At 41.0% G+C, this 23,551-nt stretch overlaps 2 protein-coding genes and 1 long non-coding RNA gene across 4 annotated transcripts; 2 read left to right on the top strand and 1 right to left on the bottom strand.

Annotated features, from left to right (window-relative positions):
* Positions 1-166: 166 nt before the first annotated feature.
* fen1 (flap structure-specific endonuclease 1) lies at positions 167-7,700 on the bottom strand. Of its 2 annotated transcripts, none has more exons than XM_085287516.1 (12): positions 7,543-7,700; positions 7,026-7,120; positions 6,771-6,873; positions 6,516-6,618; positions 4,700-4,763; positions 4,245-4,354; positions 3,772-3,908; positions 3,451-3,517; positions 3,072-3,203; positions 2,825-2,976; positions 668-782; positions 167-436 (listed from the first exon to the last, which is right to left on the bottom strand). In XM_085287516.1, the coding sequence occupies exons 2-12, from the start codon at positions 7,105-7,107 to the stop codon at positions 359-361; spliced, it is 1,143 nt and encodes a 380-aa protein (XP_085143642.1). In that variant the 5' UTR covers positions 7,108-7,120; positions 7,543-7,700; the 3' UTR covers positions 167-358. The 2 variants fall into 2 exon arrangements, with proteins under 2 accessions (XP_085143642.1, XP_085143643.1); XM_085287517.1 differs by lacking the exon at positions 7,543-7,700 and adding an exon at positions 7,273-7,519.
* Positions 7,701-7,749: 49 nt separating this feature from the next.
* On the top strand, positions 7,750-15,999 carry tm9sf1 (transmembrane 9 superfamily member 1). Its single transcript, XM_085287503.1, has 9 exons — positions 7,750-8,281; positions 9,404-9,612; positions 10,270-10,401; positions 11,479-11,601; positions 11,707-12,065; positions 12,942-13,096; positions 13,317-13,502; positions 14,201-14,474; positions 14,946-15,999. Exons 2-9 carry the CDS (start codon positions 9,409-9,411, stop codon positions 15,337-15,339), a joined length of 1,827 nt encoding a protein of 608 aa, XP_085143629.1. The 5' UTR covers positions 7,750-8,281; positions 9,404-9,408; the 3' UTR covers positions 15,340-15,999.
* Positions 16,000-19,726: 3,727 nt separating this feature from the next.
* LOC146567562 (uncharacterized) lies at positions 19,727-22,048 on the top strand. The gene is made up of 4 exons (XR_014893949.1): positions 19,727-20,070; positions 20,540-21,013; positions 21,185-21,228; positions 21,322-22,048. It is a non-coding gene; the product is annotated as an uncharacterized LOC146567562 (long non-coding RNA).
* Positions 22,049-23,551: the final 1,503 nt, after the last annotated feature.

Below are 23,551 nucleotides of genomic sequence, written 5' to 3'. Positions count from 1 at the left end.
GGACAAAAAAAAAAAACAAAAAAAAAAACTTTGCAAGACATTAGGGAACTCTGGAGAACTATTGGCTAGCTCATTGGTAGCAAAATATAAAGATAAGAGGGGAAGTTTCAGACTTTTGCACAGTACTGTTAAAGGGCAACAAATGAGGATCTTTACAAAAAAAAACTTTTATTTATTTTTTTTATTTCCAACACTTGAAATAAAAATGTCCAACACTCATTAAAATACAGCTAGCTCAGGTTTCGTTAGGTGATCCAACAGAAAGTTACAAAAAAGTAACAGTAGCAGTTTCCTTTTGTCTTAACTCCAAACATCACTCATCACAATAACATCTCATTAATTTATGGATACATTCAGTCTATTTGGCTTTCTTAAATTTGCCTGGTGTGGCTCCAGTTTTCTGCTTTTTCTTTGCTGATCCTTTAATCTCAGGTTCCTGACAAAGAAAAAGAAAGCAGTATAGAAAGTGTCAGGACTAAGAAAAGAAATGAGTCTACACCAGCAGTTTCCTGTTTTTATAACGAGATCTAAATTAAATATGTCAGTCAAACACTTCTGCCTGCTTTTTATAGTTACAAGAGGAATAGAAACAATTTTAAACACAGAAAAACAAACAAACAAAACAAAAAGGAACACACACTCAGTACCATAGTTTTCTGACATGTACCTTTCGCTTGGACGACACAGACCCAGTGACAGTGAAGAAAGAGTCCAAACGTCCCTGCGTGCTGCCCTGTCTGCTCTTCACAATCTTCTTACAGCCGTTACGGATCCTGTCCTCACTGCACACACATACACAAAATAAATAAAAGCTACTTATCCTATGAGCATGTTCGTTCACATATTTAACAGGCAAAAAAAAAAAAAAAAAAGTATAAACCTGCAAGATGAACACACTGTACATCAAATATCTTTTTCTAAAGAAGTGGAGGCGTCAGGCAGGAGGAAAAGAGAAGCACAGAGGAGGTTCATAGATGTACAAACCGGATTCCAAAAAGGTTGGGACACTAAACAAATTGTGAATAAGAACTGAATGCAATGATGTGGAGACGGCAAATGTCAATATTTTATTCAGAATAGGACATAAATAGGACATAAAGAACAAAAGTTTAAACTGAGAAAATTTATCATTTTAAAGGAAAAAAATGTTGATTCAAAATTCCACGGTGTCAACAAATCCCAAAAAAAGTTGGGACAAGTAGCAATAAGAGGCTGGAAAAAGTAAATTTGAGCATAATGAAGAGCTGGAAGACCAATTAACACTAATTAGGTTAATTGGCAACATGATTGGTTATAAAAAGAGCTTCTCAGAGTGGCAGTGTCTCTCAGAAGCCAAGATGGGTAGAGGATCACCAATTCGCACAATGCTGCGCTGAAAGATAGTGGAGCAATATCAGAAAGGTGTTACCCAGCGAAAAATTGCAAAGACTTTGCAGTTATCGTCATCAACTGCATAACATCATCCGAAGATTCAGAGAATCTAGAACAATCTCTGTGCGTAAGGGTCAAGGGCGTAAACCCATACTGGATGCCCGTGATCTCCGGGCCCTTAAACGACACTGCACCACAAACAGCAATGCTACTGTAAAGGAAATCACAGAATGGGCTCAGGAATAGTTCCAGAAACCATTGTCAATGAACACAATCCACCGTGCCATCTGCCGTTGCCAGCTGAAACTCTACAGTGCAAAGAAGAAGCCATTTCTAAGCAAGATCCACAAGCTCAGGCGTTTTCACTGGGCCAGGGATCATTTAAAATGGAGTGTGGCAAAATGGAAGACTGTTCTGTGGTCAGACGAGTCACAATTTGAAGTTCTTTTTGGAAATGTGGGACGCCATGTCATCCGGACCAAAGAGGACAAGGACAACCCAAGTTGTTATCAACGCTCAGTTCAGAAGCCTGCATCTCTGATGGTATGGGGTTGCATGGGTGCGTGTGGCATGGGCAGCTTGCATGTCTGGAAAGGCACCATCAATGCAGAAAAATATATTCAGGTTCTGGAACAACATGCTCCCATCCAGACGTCATCTCTTCCAGGGAAGACCCTGCATTTTTCAACAAGATAATGAGAGGCCACATTCTGCATCAGTCACAACATCATGGCTGCGTAGGAGAAGGATCCGGGTACTGAAATGGCCAGTCTGCAGTCCAGATCTTTCACCTATAGAGAACATTTGGCGCATCATAAAGAGGAAGGTGCGACAAAGAAGGCCCAAGACGATTGAACAGTTAGAGGCCTGTATTAGACAAGAATGGGAGAGCATTCCTATTTCTAAACTTGAGAAACTGGTGTCCTCGGTCCCCAGACGTCTGTTGAGTGTTGTAAGAAGAAGGGGAGATGCCACACAGTGGTGAGAATGGCCTTGTCCCAACTTTTTTGGGATTTGTTGACACCCTGACATTTTGAATCAGCATATTTTTCCCTTAAAATGATAAATTTTCTCAGTTTAAACTTTTGTTCCGTGGTTTATGTTCTATTCTGAGTAAAATATTGACAGTTGCCATCTCCACATCATTGCATTCAGTTTTTATTCACAATTTGTTTGGTGTCCCAACTTTTTTGGAATCCGGTTTGTAGTAAAGGAGGACATGCAGAAGGTTTGTGTGACAGAAGGACGATAGGATTGGATGGAGGCAGATGATCAACCATTGAACGCAAAAGATGCCAGAAACACTTCATGTACAGAGACAACAGTGCCACCTAGTGGTCAAACATTAAACAAAAAGTGTGTGTAGTCAAAGTCACAGCAACAACAGATCATCTCAGTCAAACTAAGTAAATAGGTAAAGCAGAAGATAAGAATGAGTCAATATTTAGTTCACCTGAACTGTTTCTCTTCGCACATGAATTGGATCAGTCCTTCTTCATCCGGCTCGTTCCACTTCAGCTCCACTGTAGAACAATCCACCACTTCTGGCTTCAAAAACAAACCCCTGGCTTCTTTGTACAGCCAGTCTTCTGGAGCAGGGTGCTTCTGCATAAAGACAAGCATTGCGCACAAACACAGAATCAGAACCAGCACCTCGCTCAGCTGACCCGCACTACAGACTACAGCAACCTTTAACTTACATTGGAATCAATGTTCTCTAGAATCTCTTCGATGCTGCCGTGCTGTTTGATGAGGTCGATTGCTCTCTTTGGGCCGATCCCCTTGATAGTTCCGCAGTAGTCACAGCCCAACAGAATACACAGGTCAATGAACTGGGATGGAGCACGGAAAGGAGGAAATGTCAAGAAAGACTGAGATTAATGTTGTGTTTAAAGCTCCACAGCACAAACATCTGATAGCCAGGAGAGTACCACCACATATCTTTGAACAAACAGCACAGGATGCTGACACGCACCAGGTGATAGTTGTGTCATCATGAGAGAAGCATGGGAAGTGCTTCAGATTTAAAGAGAAACTTATTTATATAAACCTTTGTAAAAGTCAGGAAAAAAAATGTACCTGTTCATTGGTCAGGCCGATGTCCTGCAGGATGCGATTGAAGTGGAACTCTTGAATAGGAAGTTTCCTGAAACAATAATGAACAGCTTATAGTTAATGACTACTATTTATGCTGCTATAGTGGGTATCAAACTACCAAATCCTAAAACCTCGAAACTTGGTTCAAATTTATGAATTTTAAGCGTGAACTTATTCATTTAAACCATCTCATATACACATATATTCATATGGTAAACATAAATCTGATGTAGAATTAAGGCAACAGCTTTAAGTCATTTCCACTCTGCTAATATCTCTGTCAAAGGCGATGCCGGTTCATACTTTGCTTCGCTGGCTGTGAGATGTCTGAGAAGGATGTTTGTCCCAAAGGTCAGCCCGTCCATATCCTCTGTTGCCGTGGCAAACACCTTCCCTCCTTTAACCAGAGCAGCACAGCTGGCCTCAGCTTCACATGGAGCCTTTAAGGAAATGAAAAATAAATAAATAAAATTACATCTAACAGAATGATACACACAATCTGTCTTAATGCAACTACCTCAAACTGCACTGCAGAATCCCAATTCATGTATATTTTTAAGCTTTAGGCATAATTTCATTACATTTCTGTCTTTCTCTGTGATTGACCCCAGCTGGACTGTGTAACTGTAACTTAGTAAGGGTAAGAGGATAAGAAGCCTATTATATTGTAAAAACACTAAAACACAAATCATTCATGGGAGTGATGTCTCCAAACTGTGTAAGAAGTGTGGAAATATTCTCGATGCCACAAAAATGTGTAGAAATAGAAATCTCACCTCAATGTAAGGCACTCCCATCAGGGTCAGGAGCTTCTTACACTCATCATTATGCTGCTTGGTGACTTTAACCAGACGCTTAGTGAACTTGTCAATGTTCTCTTGCTCCCCTGGTTTGAGAGAGAATAAAATCCAATTACCGTATTTTCCGGACTACAAAGCACACCTGAATATTAGCCGCACGAGCTAAAATCGGGGGAAAATCCTGTTTTGTACATACATTAGTAGCACCTGACTAAAAGCCGCAGGGTTCAAAGCTTGTGCAAAAAGTAGCGGCTTATAGTCCGACAATTACGGTAGACTTTCATGCCTAAAGGAAAACATGTTCACAGACTTTCCCACAATACTTGTGATATAGTCTGAGTTCAAGTTTGGTTTAAAAACTAGCAACTTCCAACAAACCATGCTGACTTTAAACTCTTTGACCAACAACCGCCCCCCCCAAAAGTCTTTACCAATTTCTTGGGCCTGGGCAAGCATCTTCTCAGCTTCGGCTCTCCTCTCCCCTCTTTTCTCAAGCTAGAAGATGAAGACACGATCAGAATGAGAGAGAGCTGTCAGTATGAAACAGAGCATGTAAGGAGTTGCTGACATACAGTGGGGCAAAAAAGTATTTAGTCAGCCACCGATTGTGCAAGTTCCCCCACTTAAAATGATGACAGAGGTCAGTAATTTGCACCAGAGGTACACTTCAACTGTGAGAGACAAAAATCCATGAATTCACATGGTAGGATTTGTAAAGAATTTATTCGTAAATTAGGGTGGAAAATAAGTATTTGGTCACCTCAAACATGGAAAATCTCTGGCTCTCACAGACCTGTAACGTCTTCTGTAAGAAGCTTTTCTGTCCCCCACTCGTTTCCTGTATGAATGGCACCTGTTTGAACTCATCATCTGTATAAAAGACACCTGTCCACAGCCTCAAACAGTCAGACTCCAAACTCCGCCATGGCCAAGACCAAAGAGCTTTCGAAGGACACCAGGAAAAGTATTGTAGACCTGCACCAGACTGGGAAGAGTGAATCTACAATAGGCAAGCAGCTTGGTGTGAAAAAATCAACTGTGGGAGCAATCATCAGAAAATGGAAGACATACAAGACCACTGATAATCTCCCTCGATCTGGGGCTCCACGCAAGATCTCATCCCGTGGGGTCAAAATGATCATGAGAACGGTGAGCAAAGATCCCAGAACCACACGGGGGGACCTGGTGAATGACCTGCAGAGAGCTGGGACCAAAGTAACAAAGGTCACCATCAGTAACACACTACAACGGCAGGGAATCAAATCCCGCAGTGCCAGACGTGTTCCGCTGCTGAAGCCAGTGCATGTCCAGGCCCGTCTGAAGTTTGCCAGAGAGCACATGGATGATACAGCAGAGGATTGGGAGAATGTCATGTGGTCAGATGGAACCAAAGTAGGACTTTTTGGTATAAACTCAACTCGTCGTGTTTGGAGGACGAAGAATACTGAGTTGCAGCCCAAGAACACCATACCTACTGTGAAGCATGGGGGTGGAAACATCATGCTATGGGGCTGTTTTTCTGCCAAGGGGACAGGACGACTGATCCGTGTTAAGGACAGAATGAATGGGGCCATGTATCGTGAGATTTTGAGCCAAAACCTCCTTCCATCAGTGAGAACTTTGAAGATGAAACGAGGCTGGGTCTTCCAATATGACAATGATCCAAAACACACCGCCCGGGCAACAAAGGAGTGGCTCCGTAAGAAGCATTTGAAAGTCCTGGAGTGGCCTAGCCAGTCTCCAGACCTCAACCCCATAGAAAATCTGTGGCGGGAGTTGAAAGTCCGTGTTGCTCGGCGACAGCCCCAAAACATCACTGCTCTCGAGAAGATCTGCATGGAGGAATGGGCCAAAATACCAGCTACTGTGTGTGCAAACCTGGTAAAGACCTATAGTAAACGTTTGACCTCTGTTATTGCCAACAAAGGTTATGTTACAAAGTATTGAGTTGTATTTTTGTTATTGACCAAATACTTATTTTCCACCCTGATTTACGAATAAATTCTTTACAAATCCTACCATGTGGATTCATGGTTTTTTTTTTCACATTCTGTCTCTCACAGTTGAAGTGTACCTCTGGTGCAAATTACTGACCTCTGTCATCATTTTAAGTGGGGGAACTTGCACAATCGGTGGCTGACTAAATACTTTTTTGCCCCACTGTAAATGAGTGACAGAAATCCACTGCACTGAAAACAAATGTTTCCATTTGCAGATGGGTGAGGACCAGAGGAAATCCTTACTCACCTCTGCTGACTTGAGCTGTGGGGGCTTGCCGTCAAACACATACACAGGTTTGATTCCATGTTCCAACATGCGGATGGTGCGGTAGAACATTCCCATTAGGTGGCTTGAAGAAAGGAGTAAAGGCAAAAATCATTCTTGTGTACTCAGACCTGAGCTACAAATCACTAAGTTTCAACAGAGGAACTACTGCATCTGCAAATGATCTACAATTAGGTCTTCTTATTCAGTTTTAAATGTTTATTGTTGCAGCAGTACCTTGTTGTCTCTCCATCTTCATTCTGTAGAACGTTACCATCCTGTCGCACAGCAATCAGAAACTGGTAGATGCACATCGAGGCATCAATAGCAATTTTCCTGCCTACAGAAGGTGAAAAGAGGTGCTTGTTCAACAATGACATAAAGAGTTAGCATTCCATCATGCATCATACAGACTGTATGTTGCAACAAACTGAGGGTAGACCGACACTCATGCATCACTTATGTATAAGGAGTGTATTCTGGAACAGTTACCAAAGAAGTTCTTTATGTCTTGCTCTTTAATGGCACCAGGGGCCTGGTCAGCAATTAGCTTGGCAAGTCCGTGTATTCCCATTGTGTCAGAATATCTGAGAACAAGAGAGAGAGTGAAGCTCTTGGATTAACATGCTGTGTCATTTCCATCCCAACTGCATTTCACAAAGGCCCCATCACTGGTGCAGGTCTGCAGAAGCTTGAGAAAACAATGAGGTCACAGTACAAGTTATTTACAAATACGAACCTTTTTTTTTTTAACGGAGGCTTCGTATCAATTAAAAGACGAGCTCCACGTCATTTGTTATCTCTCAGCAATGTGTGTGCCAGGTTTGTGAATTTACAATGATCTTTAAATCGACGGGTTCATGTAAGCAAACTGGAGAGCAGAAATGTGTCCTGGCTTTGATCTACTAGTGTGTACCAGTGACCTCAATGAAAATGCCACAGGATGTAGCCATCTATTATCAAAGCTAGCTTTCAGGTTATATAATGTTAACATTTACAACGGACTCACCAATTTAGTAAAACGCCTCAGCTCGTGCAGCTACTCCACGTCCTAGAGCGCGAGGAATTGTGACTGTTTCGCGGGAAATCAAATAGCAGGCATTTTCTATCGATCTATCGAGCGCCGCACGTCCAGGTACTCCTAAAACCCGTGCATCGATAGTGCAGGGTTTATTAATCAGGCCTGAGTTCCGACACGGAAGACCCGCGAAGGCACTGATTGGTTATTTACCGTTGAAGGAAATCCGGTTTATTGGAAAAAGGGGGAAAATAACACCGTCGAAAGCTGCGAACTCCTACCTTTTAGTTCATAATTTCCCGAGGCGTTAAAGACCGTAAATACTCCACGTTTATTTTACATTGCTTGTGAGTGAAATTTGTCACCGGCTGGGATTAACCGGTAACATTTCAGGTGTATTCTTGTTTCCCCGCCCAATCCGGAAAACTCAGCCGAGTCGTCGTTATTTTTATTTTGTAAGGTGACGTGGAGTCGGAGCTCTTCTTCTTCTTCCACACTGGCCCATGTGCGAATAAAAGTACTCAGTGTACCCGGATATGAAGGTAGTGATATTACGTTTACACAAAGTATCAAGAATTTCCAAGATGCTCGGCTGTAAGGCTGAATCTTCACACTGAGCTCCAGTGTAGCGGAGAAGAGAGCAGCCTACTGGGGCCTGAAGTCCAAGGAAGCCGGCGGACAGACAGATTTTGTTGGATCTGGAGCATCGGGACTGACGACGGAGAGAACGGTAGATCGACTGTGTTGATTTCGTTGTTGTAGTCTTTTTTTAGCGAGCATGTGCTTATTTGGAGTAAAACAGTGTTGATGTGGATGAATCGCTTGCTTTACTTAATTTAAGGAGGCCCCCTTTGATTATAAGCATACTGCTGTCCACAGAAACAGGACAGAGCTTGTAGTGTTGCGACCTTGCTCTTACTGCTTATTACAGTTCTTGTATATACTATTACTTATCTCGCTGTGTGAGGCATTTCTGCCTGTTTCTGCCTGTTTACTGCTATTATTCATTCAACTGATTTAACTCTTTTGGCTTGAGTCTTTCTAAATACTTTATGGGCTTCTTATGTAGTCCTGTAATTAGTAAAAAGTTCAGATGTGCATAGAGCTGTGACGCTACTCTTTAGTTCGTCACAGGGGACGATCAAAGTTGCAATGCCTTATGTCAAAGGCATTGCAACTTTACCACTCAGACCAAATTTGCATTGCTGTGAAATTCAACACTAATGCCACATCAGCAATAACTTTAGGTCGCCCTTCTGAAGTTCTCCTTCTATCATTTGCAAAAAAAAATGTGAGGATTGTGGTTTTTCAGGAAATGTGGTTGATAGGGAACACATTTGTGTGCTTTGTAGAGTATGCAAATGAAAGGGGAGGTGTGGCATTGTATATAATGCGTCACCATTCCAACACAAACTTAATACATGTTCATATGAAAGTTAAGCATAACATGAACACTAATGTTTGTCTAATATACTTTGAAATTGAAAGCAACTCTGAAACTCTGCACCTGGATGAAAACTTAAGCTCTGAGCAATGTTACTTATTTTTTGCTCTTGTAAACTCCAACATACAGAAATTGACGGTGCTTATTTGATTCCAAACCCTCTTTTGGGCTGATGAAACTGATGAAATGCATTGCAATTCACTGTGGTTACACAGCATCTGTATTTGAGCCAGTTTCATCATTTTCTGCTGTGTTTGTTGAAGCATCGCAGGAATGACGTTGCATAAAATTGTGCAGTTCTACCTCTCTGCGTTAAGATAATTACGTGCCACATTTGAAGTGCACAAAAGTGAGAGACAGGCTAGCTTAAAATGAACCTGAACTGATAAGCTGTCGTGTTTTCAACAGGGGCCATGTGTCGTGGAACAGGACGCACGTCAGGTGGCTGTCAGAGGATGATGCTGCACTCTGTCTTGATCCTGTTCTTGTTCTTAGGCTGGGCCCTTGGTTACAAGATTGGAGACAATGTGACTCTTTATGTCAACAAAGTGGGCCCTTATCATAACCCCCAGGAGACATATCACTATTACACATTGCCTGTTTGCAGGCCGGAGAAGGTCAGTGTTAGTTCTGTGTCACTGCGTGGTGTTGGTCTGTTGTAACAAAACAGAGGAACTGGAGACATGTCGATGAGTAATGATAATATCTAAATCTCAGGGCTTACATCTCCAGTTCCTGTGAACATATTTTTATCTCAGAGTCCAAAGAAAAGACTTTACTATGTTATATTTTATCCCTTATCTGTTTGTTTCTACGTCAGGATGTGATATTGAGGTGAAGTGTTACTCCCAACCAAAAAATCTGAAAACACGTATTAATTCATGTTGAGTAAAGAAGTGTCTTTTTATAGAAAGATCATGGCATTTTCTTGTAAAAATGTGATAAAAAATGACATCTTGAAACATAAGAGTAATAATAATAATAATTTTGTGTAACTGATTTGCTGTTAGGAATTCACACATTCCACCAAAACACAAGCTTTTCCTTTAAGTTGATAGTTTATTTAATGGCTCACAGGTTTAAGGGAAAAGTCATTATTGGAAGTTTGATTGTGTTGGTAGCAGTTTAGCCTGCATTTTCAAAGGCCGGAGTAACATTGTATTGATTTTTATTTAGCTGGCAGTTTTAAAATAACTGCTCTCAGAATTATGATCAACTAATCTGGCACTTTTTTAAACATCCTGTATATTAAATGCTAATACTTCTTTCATCAGGTACATCATAAATCTCTGAGCCTGGGAGAAGTGCTGGATGGTGACAGAATGGCTGAGTCTTTATATAACATCCGCTTCAAAAAGAATGTGGAGAAAACAATTCTCTGCCAGCTCACTCTTTCAGAAAAACAGGTATTTACACGAGTAAATTTGTAATAGTTAACATGCTTAACATCAGAAAACTGGTTGGTTATAAACTGCAAACACTGAAAGCTTTGACCAGCACCGCTTACAAATGAAACAAAAATGCTATTCTACTCCTCAACTCGAGTTTCCCATACAGAAAACTGAAAAAGGTGACATGGGGTATTAACCCAAAAATGGCTCCTACAACCAAGGTATGCAAAAGAGCATCTCTGGACATATAAAATGACAGTAGAGTGGATGGGCTACAGCACCTGTCAGGACAGCAGAGGCTACAGTTCACACAGGCTCACCAAAGACTGGAGAAATGTTTCCTGGTCTGATGAGTCAGAACTGGCTGACCACCATCTTCTGCTTCAAGGAGGTTAACAAACCATGTCACAAAGCTTAAATAAACATCGCATTGACTGTGCTCAAAGTCTCTGAGGAATGTTTCCTGGACCTTGTTTAATGGAAATCAAGGCCATTCTCAAAGTGGCCAGAAATTATGTGCAAACGGATTTCCTTTTTAGATCTGCTGTTCTGTAGCAGTTATTTTTTCTTTTCCTGGATAAGATAATAAAACTAAAACTTTTGGGGTTTTTTGCATTTTATGGAAGTCTTTCATCCTGTGTTACCTTGGATACATGTATCCGTATCAGGATCGAATCCCTCTTGATATTTGCTGTTACACCTGTACTTTGTTGTATGCTGAACCTTGGAGTCTGTAAAATAGCAGTTTCACATAATAAACATCTGTACAACTTTAGCACAGCTGTTTCATTATGTGAGGCCACAACCTTGTTCTAATAAAAAAAAAAAGAGGGACAATACATATTAATGAATATTTTAACAAATGTAAATGTGCCAGATTATAGCCCTTGGCTAATTTTCATCTGTAGACTCTCTGCCAGGTTGATGTTACATACAAGTTAATAGCAACATACAGAGACACTATTTCTAGACCATGTATATCGACAAGGACAAAAAACAGTGATCCCATCATATTAGAACAAATAATGACAACAACTACTGCTTAAAATATGTCATCTGTTAACTGTTGGTGCTTGTTTTTTTCCTTGGTAGGTGGACGAGCTTCGTGAGGCCATTGAGGAGCTGTACTACTTTGAATTTGTCCTGGACGATATTCCAATTTGGGGTTTTGTAGGATACATAGAGGAGAGTGGTTTCCTGCCTCACAGCCACAAGGTAGAAACTATAGAAATGTTTTATTGAAATGCTAAGCTTTTGGTAAACCAAACTAAGCTTCATTCCTCTTACTTCTAAACTCCTGCCTCTTTTCTGTTCTATTAGGTGGGTTTGTGGACTCACCTGGATTTCAACATTGAGTACAACGGCGACTATGTGATCTTTGCCAATGTCTCAGTAAAAGACGTTAAGCCTGTTCCATTAGAGGAGGGGGCAGGTGCAGCAGTGGGGGGTGTCGGAGTAGGAGGAGGCAGCCTGACGGTGACCCATACCTACAGCGTGCACTGGTTTGAATCAACTCTGCCCTATTCCCGGAGAGCCGAGCGTCTCAGAGACTACTCGTTCTTTCCCAAAACACTGGAGATCCACTGGCTGTCCATCATTAACTCACTGGTGCTGGTGGTGCTGCTTCTTGGCTTCGTCATCATCATTCTCATGAGAGTCCTTAAGAATGACTTTGCTAGGTGAGTAAGTGACGCAAAGACAGTGAATAATGCATTGCTTGAATATAAAAGACAAAACAAAATGTCAGGTCTCTTTGTGCCTTTAATGTGGTTTAATAATGGGTTGGCTGAGCACAGAAGGTTGGAGGTGCAATTCCCAGCTGCTTCAGTCTGCCTGCCAAAGAACCTTTGGGCACAATACTGTAGGAGGCCAAAGTGGACCAAGAAAGTCTCTCCCACAGCATCACACCACCACTACCAGCCTGATTTGTTGATATAAGGCATGCTTTCACGTTGTTAACACCAAAATCAAAAGGCCAGACAGTTTTTCTAGTCTTCTCATATCTGACTTTGGTAAGCTGATTGAGATTGTAGCCCCAGTTTCCTGTTCTTGGCTGACAGGAGTAGCACAAGTGAGTTCTGCTGCTTTACGCCCATCTGCTTCAAGGTTGGACATGTTTTTTATTCAGATGCTCTTCTACGTTGGTTGTGACGAGTGGTTATTTGAGATACTGTTGCCTTCCTGCCAGCTCAAAGCAAAGCAATGAGCAGCTTACTGGATATTCTCTTTTTCAGACCATTTTCTGTAAAACCAGGAGATGTGTGTGCAGGAAAATCTGAGATTTTCCTTTCCTTTATTTTATATCCTTTTATCTGTTGAACACTTTAAGGGCTTTTGTTGTTTTTTCTGTCTCCAAGCTCTCATTTTACTATGTTTAAATAAAAGCTTTAATTTGAAGTTTAGTCCTTAATGTAGTTTCTTTTTGGCCTAAATGTGCAAAATTGTATGCAATTCCTGGACCTGTATTACCTGCAAGACCTGTAAATATAGCAGAGACTTTTCTTGCTCTCATTTTGGTTCTCCCAGTCATAAAAATACTTTGCTTTCACCTTCAGGTACAATGTGGAAGAGGAGGGTGGCTGCGATGATCTGGACCAAGGAGACAATGGTTGGAAAATCATCCATACTGATGTATTTAGGTTTCCTCCTTTCAAAAGCTTGCTGTGTGCTGTGCTGGGAGTTGGGGCTCAGTTCCTTACCCTTGCCACAGGTGAGTATTGACTCTCAAATTCACAAACACAATGAAACACTGGCCTGTTAAATCCCAGTGAGGTGTCTTGTTTTTTTATTCCCTTTGAAATGGAGCATTCTGGTTTTCTGAGCACCTCTATCCCATAACAACAGTCTTTGTCCCAAGCATTAGAGTAAAAGGGAAAACCTGAAACTTGTATATACATAAAGGGCCTAAATATGTCCTTTGTTTGCTTTAGCGATAATCCTCATGGCATTGCTGGGAATGTTCAATGTGCACCGCCATGGCGCCATCAATTCAGCATCCATCGTCCTGTATGCTCTGACCAGCTGTGTGTCAGGCTACGTCTCGTGCAGTTTCTACACACAGATCAACGGCCAGCGCTGGGTGTGGAACATCATCCTCACATCATCTCTCTTCTCCGGTAAGTGAAAATGGAAGCGACCCGGCATTTAAAAGCACATGTTCACGTGTCAGTTTCTCATCAAAGGCTGTGCGGTTGGTGTGCGTGTTTTTCGGCCTCCTAGCAACACTTTTGAAATGCGAAACAGTTATCTGCCGCACTCAAACCTCGTGTTGACCATTTACAAAGGAGCTGGCAGGTTAAAGATTAAAGACTTAATGTCTGATTTAGTTAGATAATGAGATATTTCCATTCTCATATCTGCACTTGGATGTGGTCAGTTTTCATGTGCTTTTTTTTAAACTTTTTCAAAATTGTTTTGAACAATCAATATAATTGATTTTGATAGTATTTTGCGGGATGACTTGATGGTGAAGGTATACACCATGTGGGCACAGATGGTCTCTCCAGCTGATCTCTGGTTTGTTTCCCAGTTGGGCTTTGTGCTGAATGCCATTAACCTACTCTTTGTCACAGTTTTTCATAACTATGTTATTAAATATAAGCTTAAAAACCCTCAAAGTAAATGAAAGGAACTTAGTTGTAATATTTGAATGTACAATCCACCTAGTAAATTATTTACTCATGAATCTGTGTTCACTTTGCAGTATTTTGTTCACGTTCCTTATGACATAATGCTATCTAGCAACCCTCAAAGGAAACATTACATGGATTATTAGATGCTTCTCTTTTATTAACTTGATTATTCATCCCTCCAGCTCCACTGTTCTTCACGTGGAGTGTAGTGAACTCTGTCCACTGGTGGAGCGGCTCTACTCAGGCTCTGCCGGCCACCACCGTGCTCCTGCTGCTGGGCGCTTGGTTGCTGGTGGGCTTCCCGCTAACAATCATTGGTGGCATTGTGGGAAAGAACCGAGCTGGCAGCTTCCAGGCACCGTGCCGCACCCGTAATATCCCCAGACAGATCCCGACTCAGCCCTGGTACAAACATACGATTGTGCACATGGCCATCGGTGGCTTCCTTCCCTTCAGGTGAGCTGACCTCAGGTGTTTAGTCAAGGGGAGATTTGTAGAAGTGTACTCATAGATCAGAGATTAGAAAAGGTGACAATAAAACACTTTATGGTTTTAATCACAAGTAATTAACATTAGACTTGTGAACTATTAAAGGGAAACCCATCATCCAGAGCCCTAGGAAGATAATAGGCAGTTATTGCAAAAGTGAATTTTTTTTTTTTTTTGGTCATCTCATTTGCATTCACATGTTTTATAGATCACTGCTCACTATTCACTAATGTTTCCTGTAATTAAAACTAAACAGGAAAATATCCAGGAACTGCTGCACTTCATTCCTTTTTCTTTCTTTTTTTTTAATGCACCATTTACATAAGTATACATCGAAGCTGAATTTAGATTGATTGACTTCCGTAAAATAAACTATTAGAATTACTCCCTCTCATTTTTGGATTTTTAACTCTGTTTTCCATCCAATCTTTCCCTAAGTGCCATCTCAGTGGAGCTGTACTACATCTTTGCCACTGTTTGGGGAAGAGAGCACTACACGCTGTACGGTATCCTGCTGTGTGTCTTCGCCATTCTCCTGTCTGTGGGCGCCTGCATCTCTGTGGCACTGACCTACTTCCTGCTGTCTGGCGAAGACTACCAATGGTGGTGGAGGAGTGTGCTGAGCACGGGATCCACCGGCATCTTCATCTTTGTCTACTCTGTTTTCTACTATAGGAACCGGTCCTCTATGAGCGGCCTGGTGCAAAGCACTGAGTTCTTTGGGTACTCCCTGCTCACAGCGATGGTCTTCTCCCTGATGCTGGGCAGCGTGTCCTTCTGGTCCTCATTGGCATTTATTCGCTACATCTATCGTAGCCTCAAGATGGACTAGAAATTCAATTTGAAACACGCAACTTAAAACAGACATTTCCACTTAGCACACAAAGACAATCTTCATTCTCCTCTTTTGCTTTTTCACTCATACACACCTGTTGCATTAAAGTGAGGAGAAACAGGGGCCTTTTCCTTGATTTAAAAGGGGTTAATAGTTAAACTTGGACAGCGTGCTGGATTGGTGAAAGCTCAGATGAGTATGGGGCTGGAATCGCATAGATTTATGATAAAAGGGGATATTTCAACACAAAGGGATGATTGCTTCCCATCAGGGATAAATGGGTAAATTGTTGGATTTGCTACGTGAGTGAATGGATTTTTTCAGACTGTGCAGCATCTGATTCCCGCTTCATGGTCCATCACAGTTATGCTGGAGCTATATGTCCTAAATTTCCCACAATATACTTTACCTACTGAGACCAGCAGAATGGTACTGTAGTTTTGGCTTATTGTGCAAGAGCTATTAATAAACGCATTGTTTTGCACTGGCCTGTTTGAGCTCCACATGGCCTTGCAGCGGATAAAAAGAATGATGCCTTTTAGATTGAAGTTGGTGGGGAATGGGGCAATATTGTAACTGTATTCTGTGGTCTCCATTGACTGTGATTTTGGTTCTGATGTAAATATAGTCTTTACAGTAAAACTCTTTTTAATACAATACTGCCAGTGTTCTGGATTTTTCCCTCTTCAGTCTTGTTTTGTCACAACTGTTGAGTAGAACTTTCTTCATACTCACACCAGATCCTAAAGAAATGCTATATAACCTCAAAATCTATAGTGCTATGCAAAAGTCTCATGCAATCTAATTTCTTTTTAGAAAAATGTGAAATGGTTGCAGCAATGTTTTGAAAAGTGCAAACGTACATGGAACTGAGCCATCTTCTAATTTCTTTAAGAAGTCTTCAGGAATAGTTCTCCAGGCTTCTCGAACGACATTCAAAGCTCTTTCTTGGATTTTGGTTGCCTTGTGTTCAGTTTTCTGTCAAGATGATGCTACACTCCTTCATGTTGGGGTCTGTACTCTGGAGAGGCCAATCCATAACTCATAATTCCATTTTATCACAACTGTTTCCTCAAGACTTTTTGTACTGTAAGAGGCCTACATTAAAAGAGAAAAACCCAAATAATCAGACAAGCACCTATGAGCAAGTACTTGGTGACTGCGGGAAGAGCAAAACTATTCTTTAAGAGGTCGAAATGTTTGGCAGAACTAGATTCAGAGAGGGGTAACTATCTGCCGTAAGTGGTTTAGCTTAGAGGAGGATGACGGGACAGAAGACACATGGTGAGTGAAGAAGAAACACTCATCACAAGAAGCTAGGTTAATTGCAGGATCAACCCTACCTTAGGATTGAGGCCTGATTATCATTATCACCTTATTTAGCCCTAACTATATGCTTTATCAAAAAGGAACATGTTTAGCCCCATATTAAGAGTGGAGAGAGTGTCTGTCTCTCAAACACAACTGGGAGCTGGTTACAGAGAAGAGGGGTATGCAAGCTGAAGACTGCCTCCCATTCTACTTTTAAATTTCCTAGTAAGTACACAAGTAAGCCAGGAGTCTGAGAGCGAAGTGCTCTAATAGGGTGAGATGGTACTAGTTTAAGATAAGACTGGGCCTGAATAATCAAGGTTTCTGTTTCTAAGCTTTCTAGGGCCAAGTACAAAAACCTAAGATTTATCTGAATTTAGAAGCAGGAAATTACAGGTAATCCAGGTCTTTAAGACTCAAAGGTTAACTAAGGGGAGTGTATCAGCTAGCTTTTTGCTTTGTCTAACTCAAAGCAAAAAGCTAGCTGAAAATAACACTGAAAATAAAGCATTTCTCTGCAGATGATAGCCGTTATACAACCGGGGCGGCTTTACTGTGACTGTGTCGTTTACTAAAATAAGCTAGCATTAATTATAGCCTTACTACAGTTAATGTATTTATATATAATATAAGTTTTAAAACTGAATATATTGCATACTCTTTACCCGCCAAAGACAAACACACAGAACATTGAAACCTCTTTTTTATAGAGTTAGAAGTATATTTTAATGGAGAACATTTGTACTTTTAGTTCAGTAAACATTTATTTTTACAGAAAGTACACACACTGTAGTGTTAATTCTTTTAAGATTAATTTTTTATTCATTGTCAGCACAAAGCAAAAACAAACAGAATGACAAACATTTAAAAATAATTACACACATTTGCAATCACAGATATGGGAAGGACAGAGAGAGAAAAAAGACAAATATTTACCATCTATTAAACCACAGATTTAAAAAAGAAGAGACAGAAGTGAACTCATTTGTGCTCAGGCATCATAAAGACAACCGGCCCCTCTCAGTTGGGACAAATCATCTGGCAAATAAATAAGCAAGGGAGATCAAACATTGAGGAACAAATTCTCATTTCCTGCTAAGATAGCAGCAACTCTGTCATGAGGAATAACTCTAAACAATTCACTGTACCACAAAGTAACAGTAGGTGGTTTATCCTTAACAGAGTTAATAAGAATACATTTACAGCAACAATAGTTTATCACATAGTTTACGTTGTGGATAAGTTGATGTTGTTTCTTTTGAGGCTAAACCAAAAAGAAAATATCCAGGGTCCCATTGGATCTGATTCTTAAAAATATTGCTCAATTCTTGAGATATGGAACTCCAAAACCTTTTAATTAGTTTACATTCCCAGAAGTAATGAAAAAAGATAACATTTTCTTTTTGACATTTGATACATAAAGGGGAAACAAGAGGTGCAATCTTATGCAAAACATTAGGAGCTTTATATAGGCGGTGCAAAAGTTTGTATTGGGTTTCTCGCAAGCGGTAGAAGTAGACCTAACTATGCTAATGGCTCCTTTCCAATCATCCTTGATGTATTGATTATTAAGATCTCCCTCCTATTTTTGAATGGGATACAAATTAAAACAAGAACCCTGGGATAAGTACCTGCTAAAACGCCTTAAAACCCAAGCAGGATGGTGCAATGAATCCCAAGCCCGACTTATAGCACAAGTCTATATGATCCGCCTGGGTCAGCATGGTCACTAATATGTGTTTGCATGAGAGATTTTAGAACAGAAAATTAAACCAAAAATAGTAGCCTGACAAGCCTTAAACAGAACAGTTTCCTGCTCCTACAAACTGTTTGCATTTTAGGTTGACTGCATTCTTAATATTTGCTACCAGATGTCACCACCTTAAAATTGAATTTTACCAAAGTGGCAGGATATCTGGACCACCTTTTAAAACCCAAAGGAACCTGAAGTGGAGAGAGAAAATAACAGCTAACATCATGGCCTTACAACACAGGACTTTCGAGTTGTCTTAGAGGTTAGCTAACTCTATTAATATTAGCTCATAAGCAACAATGCAAGTACATACTTAGAGTGATTTGCATCCCCAAGCTCCCATCTTTGAAATCAGTTTCTCTGCTGAAACAGCTTAAAACAAAGCAGGATGGTGCTATATGTCCTAAGACTGACCTAGAGCAATGCTCCCAAGTGGGTTTTTTAAGGCAGGAATGTGGAGGGCTAAGCTTCTTTTGCGACCCAATTCATAAAGCAGTCAGCCTCTTCCATAATTTGGCATTATTATTATGTGTGTTTCAGTTAAATTTAACAAGCTTCCCAAATATTTAAGAAATTACAGGATTTCAGCAGCAACAACAACAACAACAACAACAAAAAACATGCATCAGCATTTGCAGTGCTTTTTTCAGGAAATGCATTCCATAGTTTTTTGTTTTTTTTTTTTTTTTTTTTATCCAAACAGTTTTGATACTGGGTCACAAATCTGTCCAGACAGAAAATATACGAGGTGGGTTTGGAGTGTGGTGTATTAGTAGACTAGACTAGAGTGCAATCAAATACACCTGCCTTCAATGAACCCAGCCCAATCACAGCAACTGGCTCACAGCAGTTGTGAAACAAACCCACTCACACATAAGTGGCCATTTCCCACAGTAAATGTGGAGGTGAGTTAATATGCAGGTGATACTAGTCTATTATCTTACACAGCTGATTACAAATCTTGCAGCCAACATTTTGATATCACTGGTATAAAGAAACAGAAAATTATGACCCCAAATACTACAAACTGGTCATTATCTGTGAGATTACACTTCTGTCCTTGCTGTCCTTTCTTGACATAGAAATTCTACACATCCAGAGATTAACATCCAGAAAAGTTTAAGATGGAAAGATTTAATAAAGTCCATTTACATGTCTACTTTCTAAGTTCATTTTCTGGGTTGTTTTTTGTTGGAGGGGGGTTCCCATCAAACCTGAAAAAAAATCTGCTTGATTGAAATGAAGAATGAGGGACCAATTAGAAAACGATGTCTTTCCCCACGCCCTCTGAACGCCTCAAGAGCTACTCCTTAAGTCCAATTTAGCAGACAGAGCTTCCTGCAGCTTGATCACAAGCAGATAAATTGAAGCCAGTTTTCATACACGGCTGCAAAGCTGGTGAACTGGAAGACGCTGATGATGTTCAGCTTTTCCTTTTATCCTGCTTAATGCTACCTGCATCACATCTTTCCAGAGGAGAACCACGTGAGCTCAGGAGACAGGAACCCAAGTACTACAATGCTGCTGCTACTGCCAGAACCAAGGAAGAGCTCCCATCTCACAGCTCTGAGCAGCAAACCATGGACGGCCAGTTTCACTACCAGGACTCAGCCAGTGTATACAAAGGAAAGCCAGGCCAAGCTGTCTGCCAGTGGCTCATCATAGTATGTATGCATGTTCATTTTTTATTTATACAGCGCCAAATCACAATAACAGTCACTTCACGGTGCTTTATATTATAAGGAAGACTTTTTTTTTTTTCTTTGGTAATATGAACTAATATTAGCAGAGTTAGCTAACCTATTACCTGCTACAAAAATACCCTCTGTGTTGTAAGGCCATGTTTCAGTAGTTCTCCCAGAAGTACTTTCCAGACTAGAAACGGGGGTCTATCCCTGTTTCCAATTATACCACCACTGTTTTGGTTTTGTTTTGTTTTTTTTCCCCCAAATGGCGACACTTGGTGGCAAAGTCTTAAAGCGTGCCACCAGAATAAAACCTTAAAGCTCTGAGGTTTACTTTTGTATTTTCTGATCTAAAATCACTCATGCCAACACACATCAGTAACCATGCTGACCCATGTGGACCATATAGACTTGTGCTTACTTGGCCTGTGTCTTCCTATCCTCACAGACTTGTGGAGTTCTGGCAGCAGCCTTGAAGGTAGTCTCCCCCTGGCATACCTCACTATGTGGGCTGAGGGAGCTCTTGATTAGGAGATGAGGAACAACATCTTTGAGACTGCTGAAGTGTTTCCAGCTCTGTGCGAAGGAAGGAGGACCACAGCAAAAATGCCACTTTGCATGGTGTACAGAGGACTAGCGCTATGGAAAGCCATTGCAAAGGTTTTCCAGTTACAAAGGCACACAGACTCTGTACTGACAAGCCAGAGGTGTGGTAAATTAATATAAAATGCATTAAATTACCTGAGAATATCGAAATGTTAACCCTGCGACAGACTGGCGACCTGTCCAGGGTGTACCCCGCCTCTCGCCCTATGACAGCTGGGATAGGCTACATCACACATGGCACTAATGATCACAGATGGTATCGAAACTTGACTGTGCGCTGAGGTGGCAACCCCTAACCCTACGCAAGTAAATTAAAGTAAATCTATTTGGAAAAATGTACTTCTAAAAGTTGTTTTAATGCACCGTGTTCATTTACTCATGAGCTGCTGTAACATGAATCAAACCTTAGTCAGATAATTTCAAATTCAAAGGTTGTGCGTTTGCTGATGTCTGAGCTGACAATGCTTTTGTGTCGTTTGTCACACAGTGTGTTGCACGCGGAGGTCCAGCTGTTATGTTACAGATTTAAAGGTAGATTTGAAGTGCTCAGTGACGCTTGATAAACTGCAAATTTAAAGCTTAAATATGATGTCAGTTTTAATCACATATTGGGTCTACGTTCAGGAGTTGCACTTCAGTTCCATCCTGCAGTACATCGGCCTTCACTTGCTGGAGCTGAAGTGAAGGCCGATGGGATGACGCCCTGATCCAGTTCGTGTGTGATGAGAAACAGCTCAAGTGAACTAAGTGAAGCATTGACTTTTTTTCCTGTTCTTTTCCTCATTTTATCTGCCCACTGAGTTTTCATGCCATGAGGACGAAGATGATCTGTTGTTGCTGCGACTTCAACTACACACACTTCTTGTTTAATGTTTGACCACTAGGCTGGACTGTTGAGTATGTACATGAAGTGTTTCTGGAACCTTTTGAATTCAATGGTTAATCATCTGTCACACAAAACCTCAGCATGTCCTCCTTCACTACATCAATGAACCTCCTCTCTGGTTTTCATTCTTTCTGTCCTGGCTGGCAGTCCCACTCTTTTAAAAAAAATAAAAAACATAAAATTTGTATAAACCTGCAAGAAGAACACACTGTACATCAAATATCTTTTTATTTTATTTTGCTTGTTAAATGTGAGAATGAGGATGCTAATTGTTCAAGTGTAGCTTTGATTTTGTGTGTGTGTGTGTGTGTGTGTGTGCAGTGAGGACATTGCTGCAACTTTGACCACACACACTTGTTATATAATGTTGGACCAGTAGGTGTCACTGTTGTCCATGTACATGGAGTGTTTCTGGCGTCTGGAGAAAATCAGAAAGATTAATGAACTTTTTAACACTTTATTAAAAAATATTATTGATCTTCACATAGACACATGAAGCAGTATTTCATTCTACCAAAGTCCTCATTTTTTTGGAAGTAAAATCATTGGTGATTCATGCATGTCTGACTTCAAAACAGGTGTGCATGTGTGATTGTGTCATCTGGGGCAGGGATAGCTCAGTAGGTAAAGTGGTTGCCCCATAATTCACTTGGTGAGTAATTGGCCTACGGGGATCAATAAAGTATACATTATTGTTATTACTACACAATGCCTCTAATTAGTCCACCCTTTTTCCTCAAGTTTGCCTCTATCATGCGCTGGTTGTAGAATTTCTTCGAGTGGGGGCTGGCTCTCACTTGTATTCTAGAAACATAAAAATAAAAACACTGTTTGGATAGTACTGCCATCTTTACCACCTCTTTCATTTTCGATGGGTCATGGTAAATCACCTTATCAAGAGCATTCTCAGCCCATGTAGTAAGGTCTACCAGGGGACAACTCCCTTTAAGGCTGCTGCCAGAATTCTAAGACTAAAAGGCAAAACTGGTTTAAGTATTTCTGCTGGAGCAGGTAGTTTGTTGCAGAGGCTGCACAGATTCTGTTTAAACTATAAGGTTTTGCAACATAACCAACCATGCTGATGTCAGCTCAGTGTGAGTGGAAGACATAGGCATGATAATCAGTGATGTATTCATAAACTGCAAAAGGATGTACCTGTTCCAATTCACTTCCTTGTAAACCTCCCTGTTACAGCCCTAGCTGGGCCTCCTGAAACTGCCCTTGTGTGGGCGTGGTGTTTTTCTCCACCTCCTCCTCTCTTGCCACTCCTACCCCCTCTGTTTCGCTCACTCTCCTCTCTCCCCAGGACACAGCTGCTCTTGGTTAGCCTTGTTTGCCACCTGAATCCAGTCAGCAATCACCTCTGAGGCTATTTAAGCTGGGGATGAGCTCTGAGCAAGGGAGTTTTCTCTGGTGTCTCCGCTTTGTGTGCTAGTTGTGTGAAGGTCCTGCCTATAGTGTGTAAGCAGTATGCCTGCTTTACGTGAGTAGTGTGGGCTTGTGGGCCTTGGTGGCAGTAAAGCTAGCTGCTGCTAGTGACAGGGTGAGCTTGTGGGCCCCTGGAAGTGCCTCCTCGTGGTGTGGAGTTTTTGTTTGGTTGTTGTGTTCTGTGTTGTTGCAACCTTTTTCCAAGTGTTATTGGTAAAAAGGCCTTGCCAGCTCTTTATGTTAAGATTATCTATAATAAAGACTATTTTATTTACTAAAAACACCTGTCTGTTTTCCTTTCATTCTGTTCTGGACTCATTTGTTACTGGTCCCCTCACTCGTATGCCTAGACCCGTTCGGGGGGGACGTAACAATGTGGGGGCTCGTCCGGAATATGAATGGAAGGAACAGCAATTGAGTATTAGTGAGTTGTTTGCTGGTGGCCTGTTTAGTTGTATGGTATCTACTACGCTCTCTCTCCAGTTAGCAAAGGGGAGTGTCTAGCTGAGCGTAAGCTCCTCCTTCAGGCACTCATTTTTT

Source organism: Mchenga conophoros, linkage group LG9 (genome assembly GCF_057382185.1).
Source record: "Mchenga conophoros isolate Kocher_MC1m ecotype Shallow Benthic linkage group LG9, M_conophoros_male_GT1.1, whole genome shotgun sequence".
In the NCBI taxonomy this organism is placed as follows: domain Eukaryota; kingdom Metazoa; phylum Chordata; class Actinopteri; order Cichliformes; family Cichlidae; genus Mchenga; species Mchenga conophoros.
Note: the sequence above shows the minus strand (reverse complement) of the source record. Positions and strands in the feature narration are given on the sequence as shown.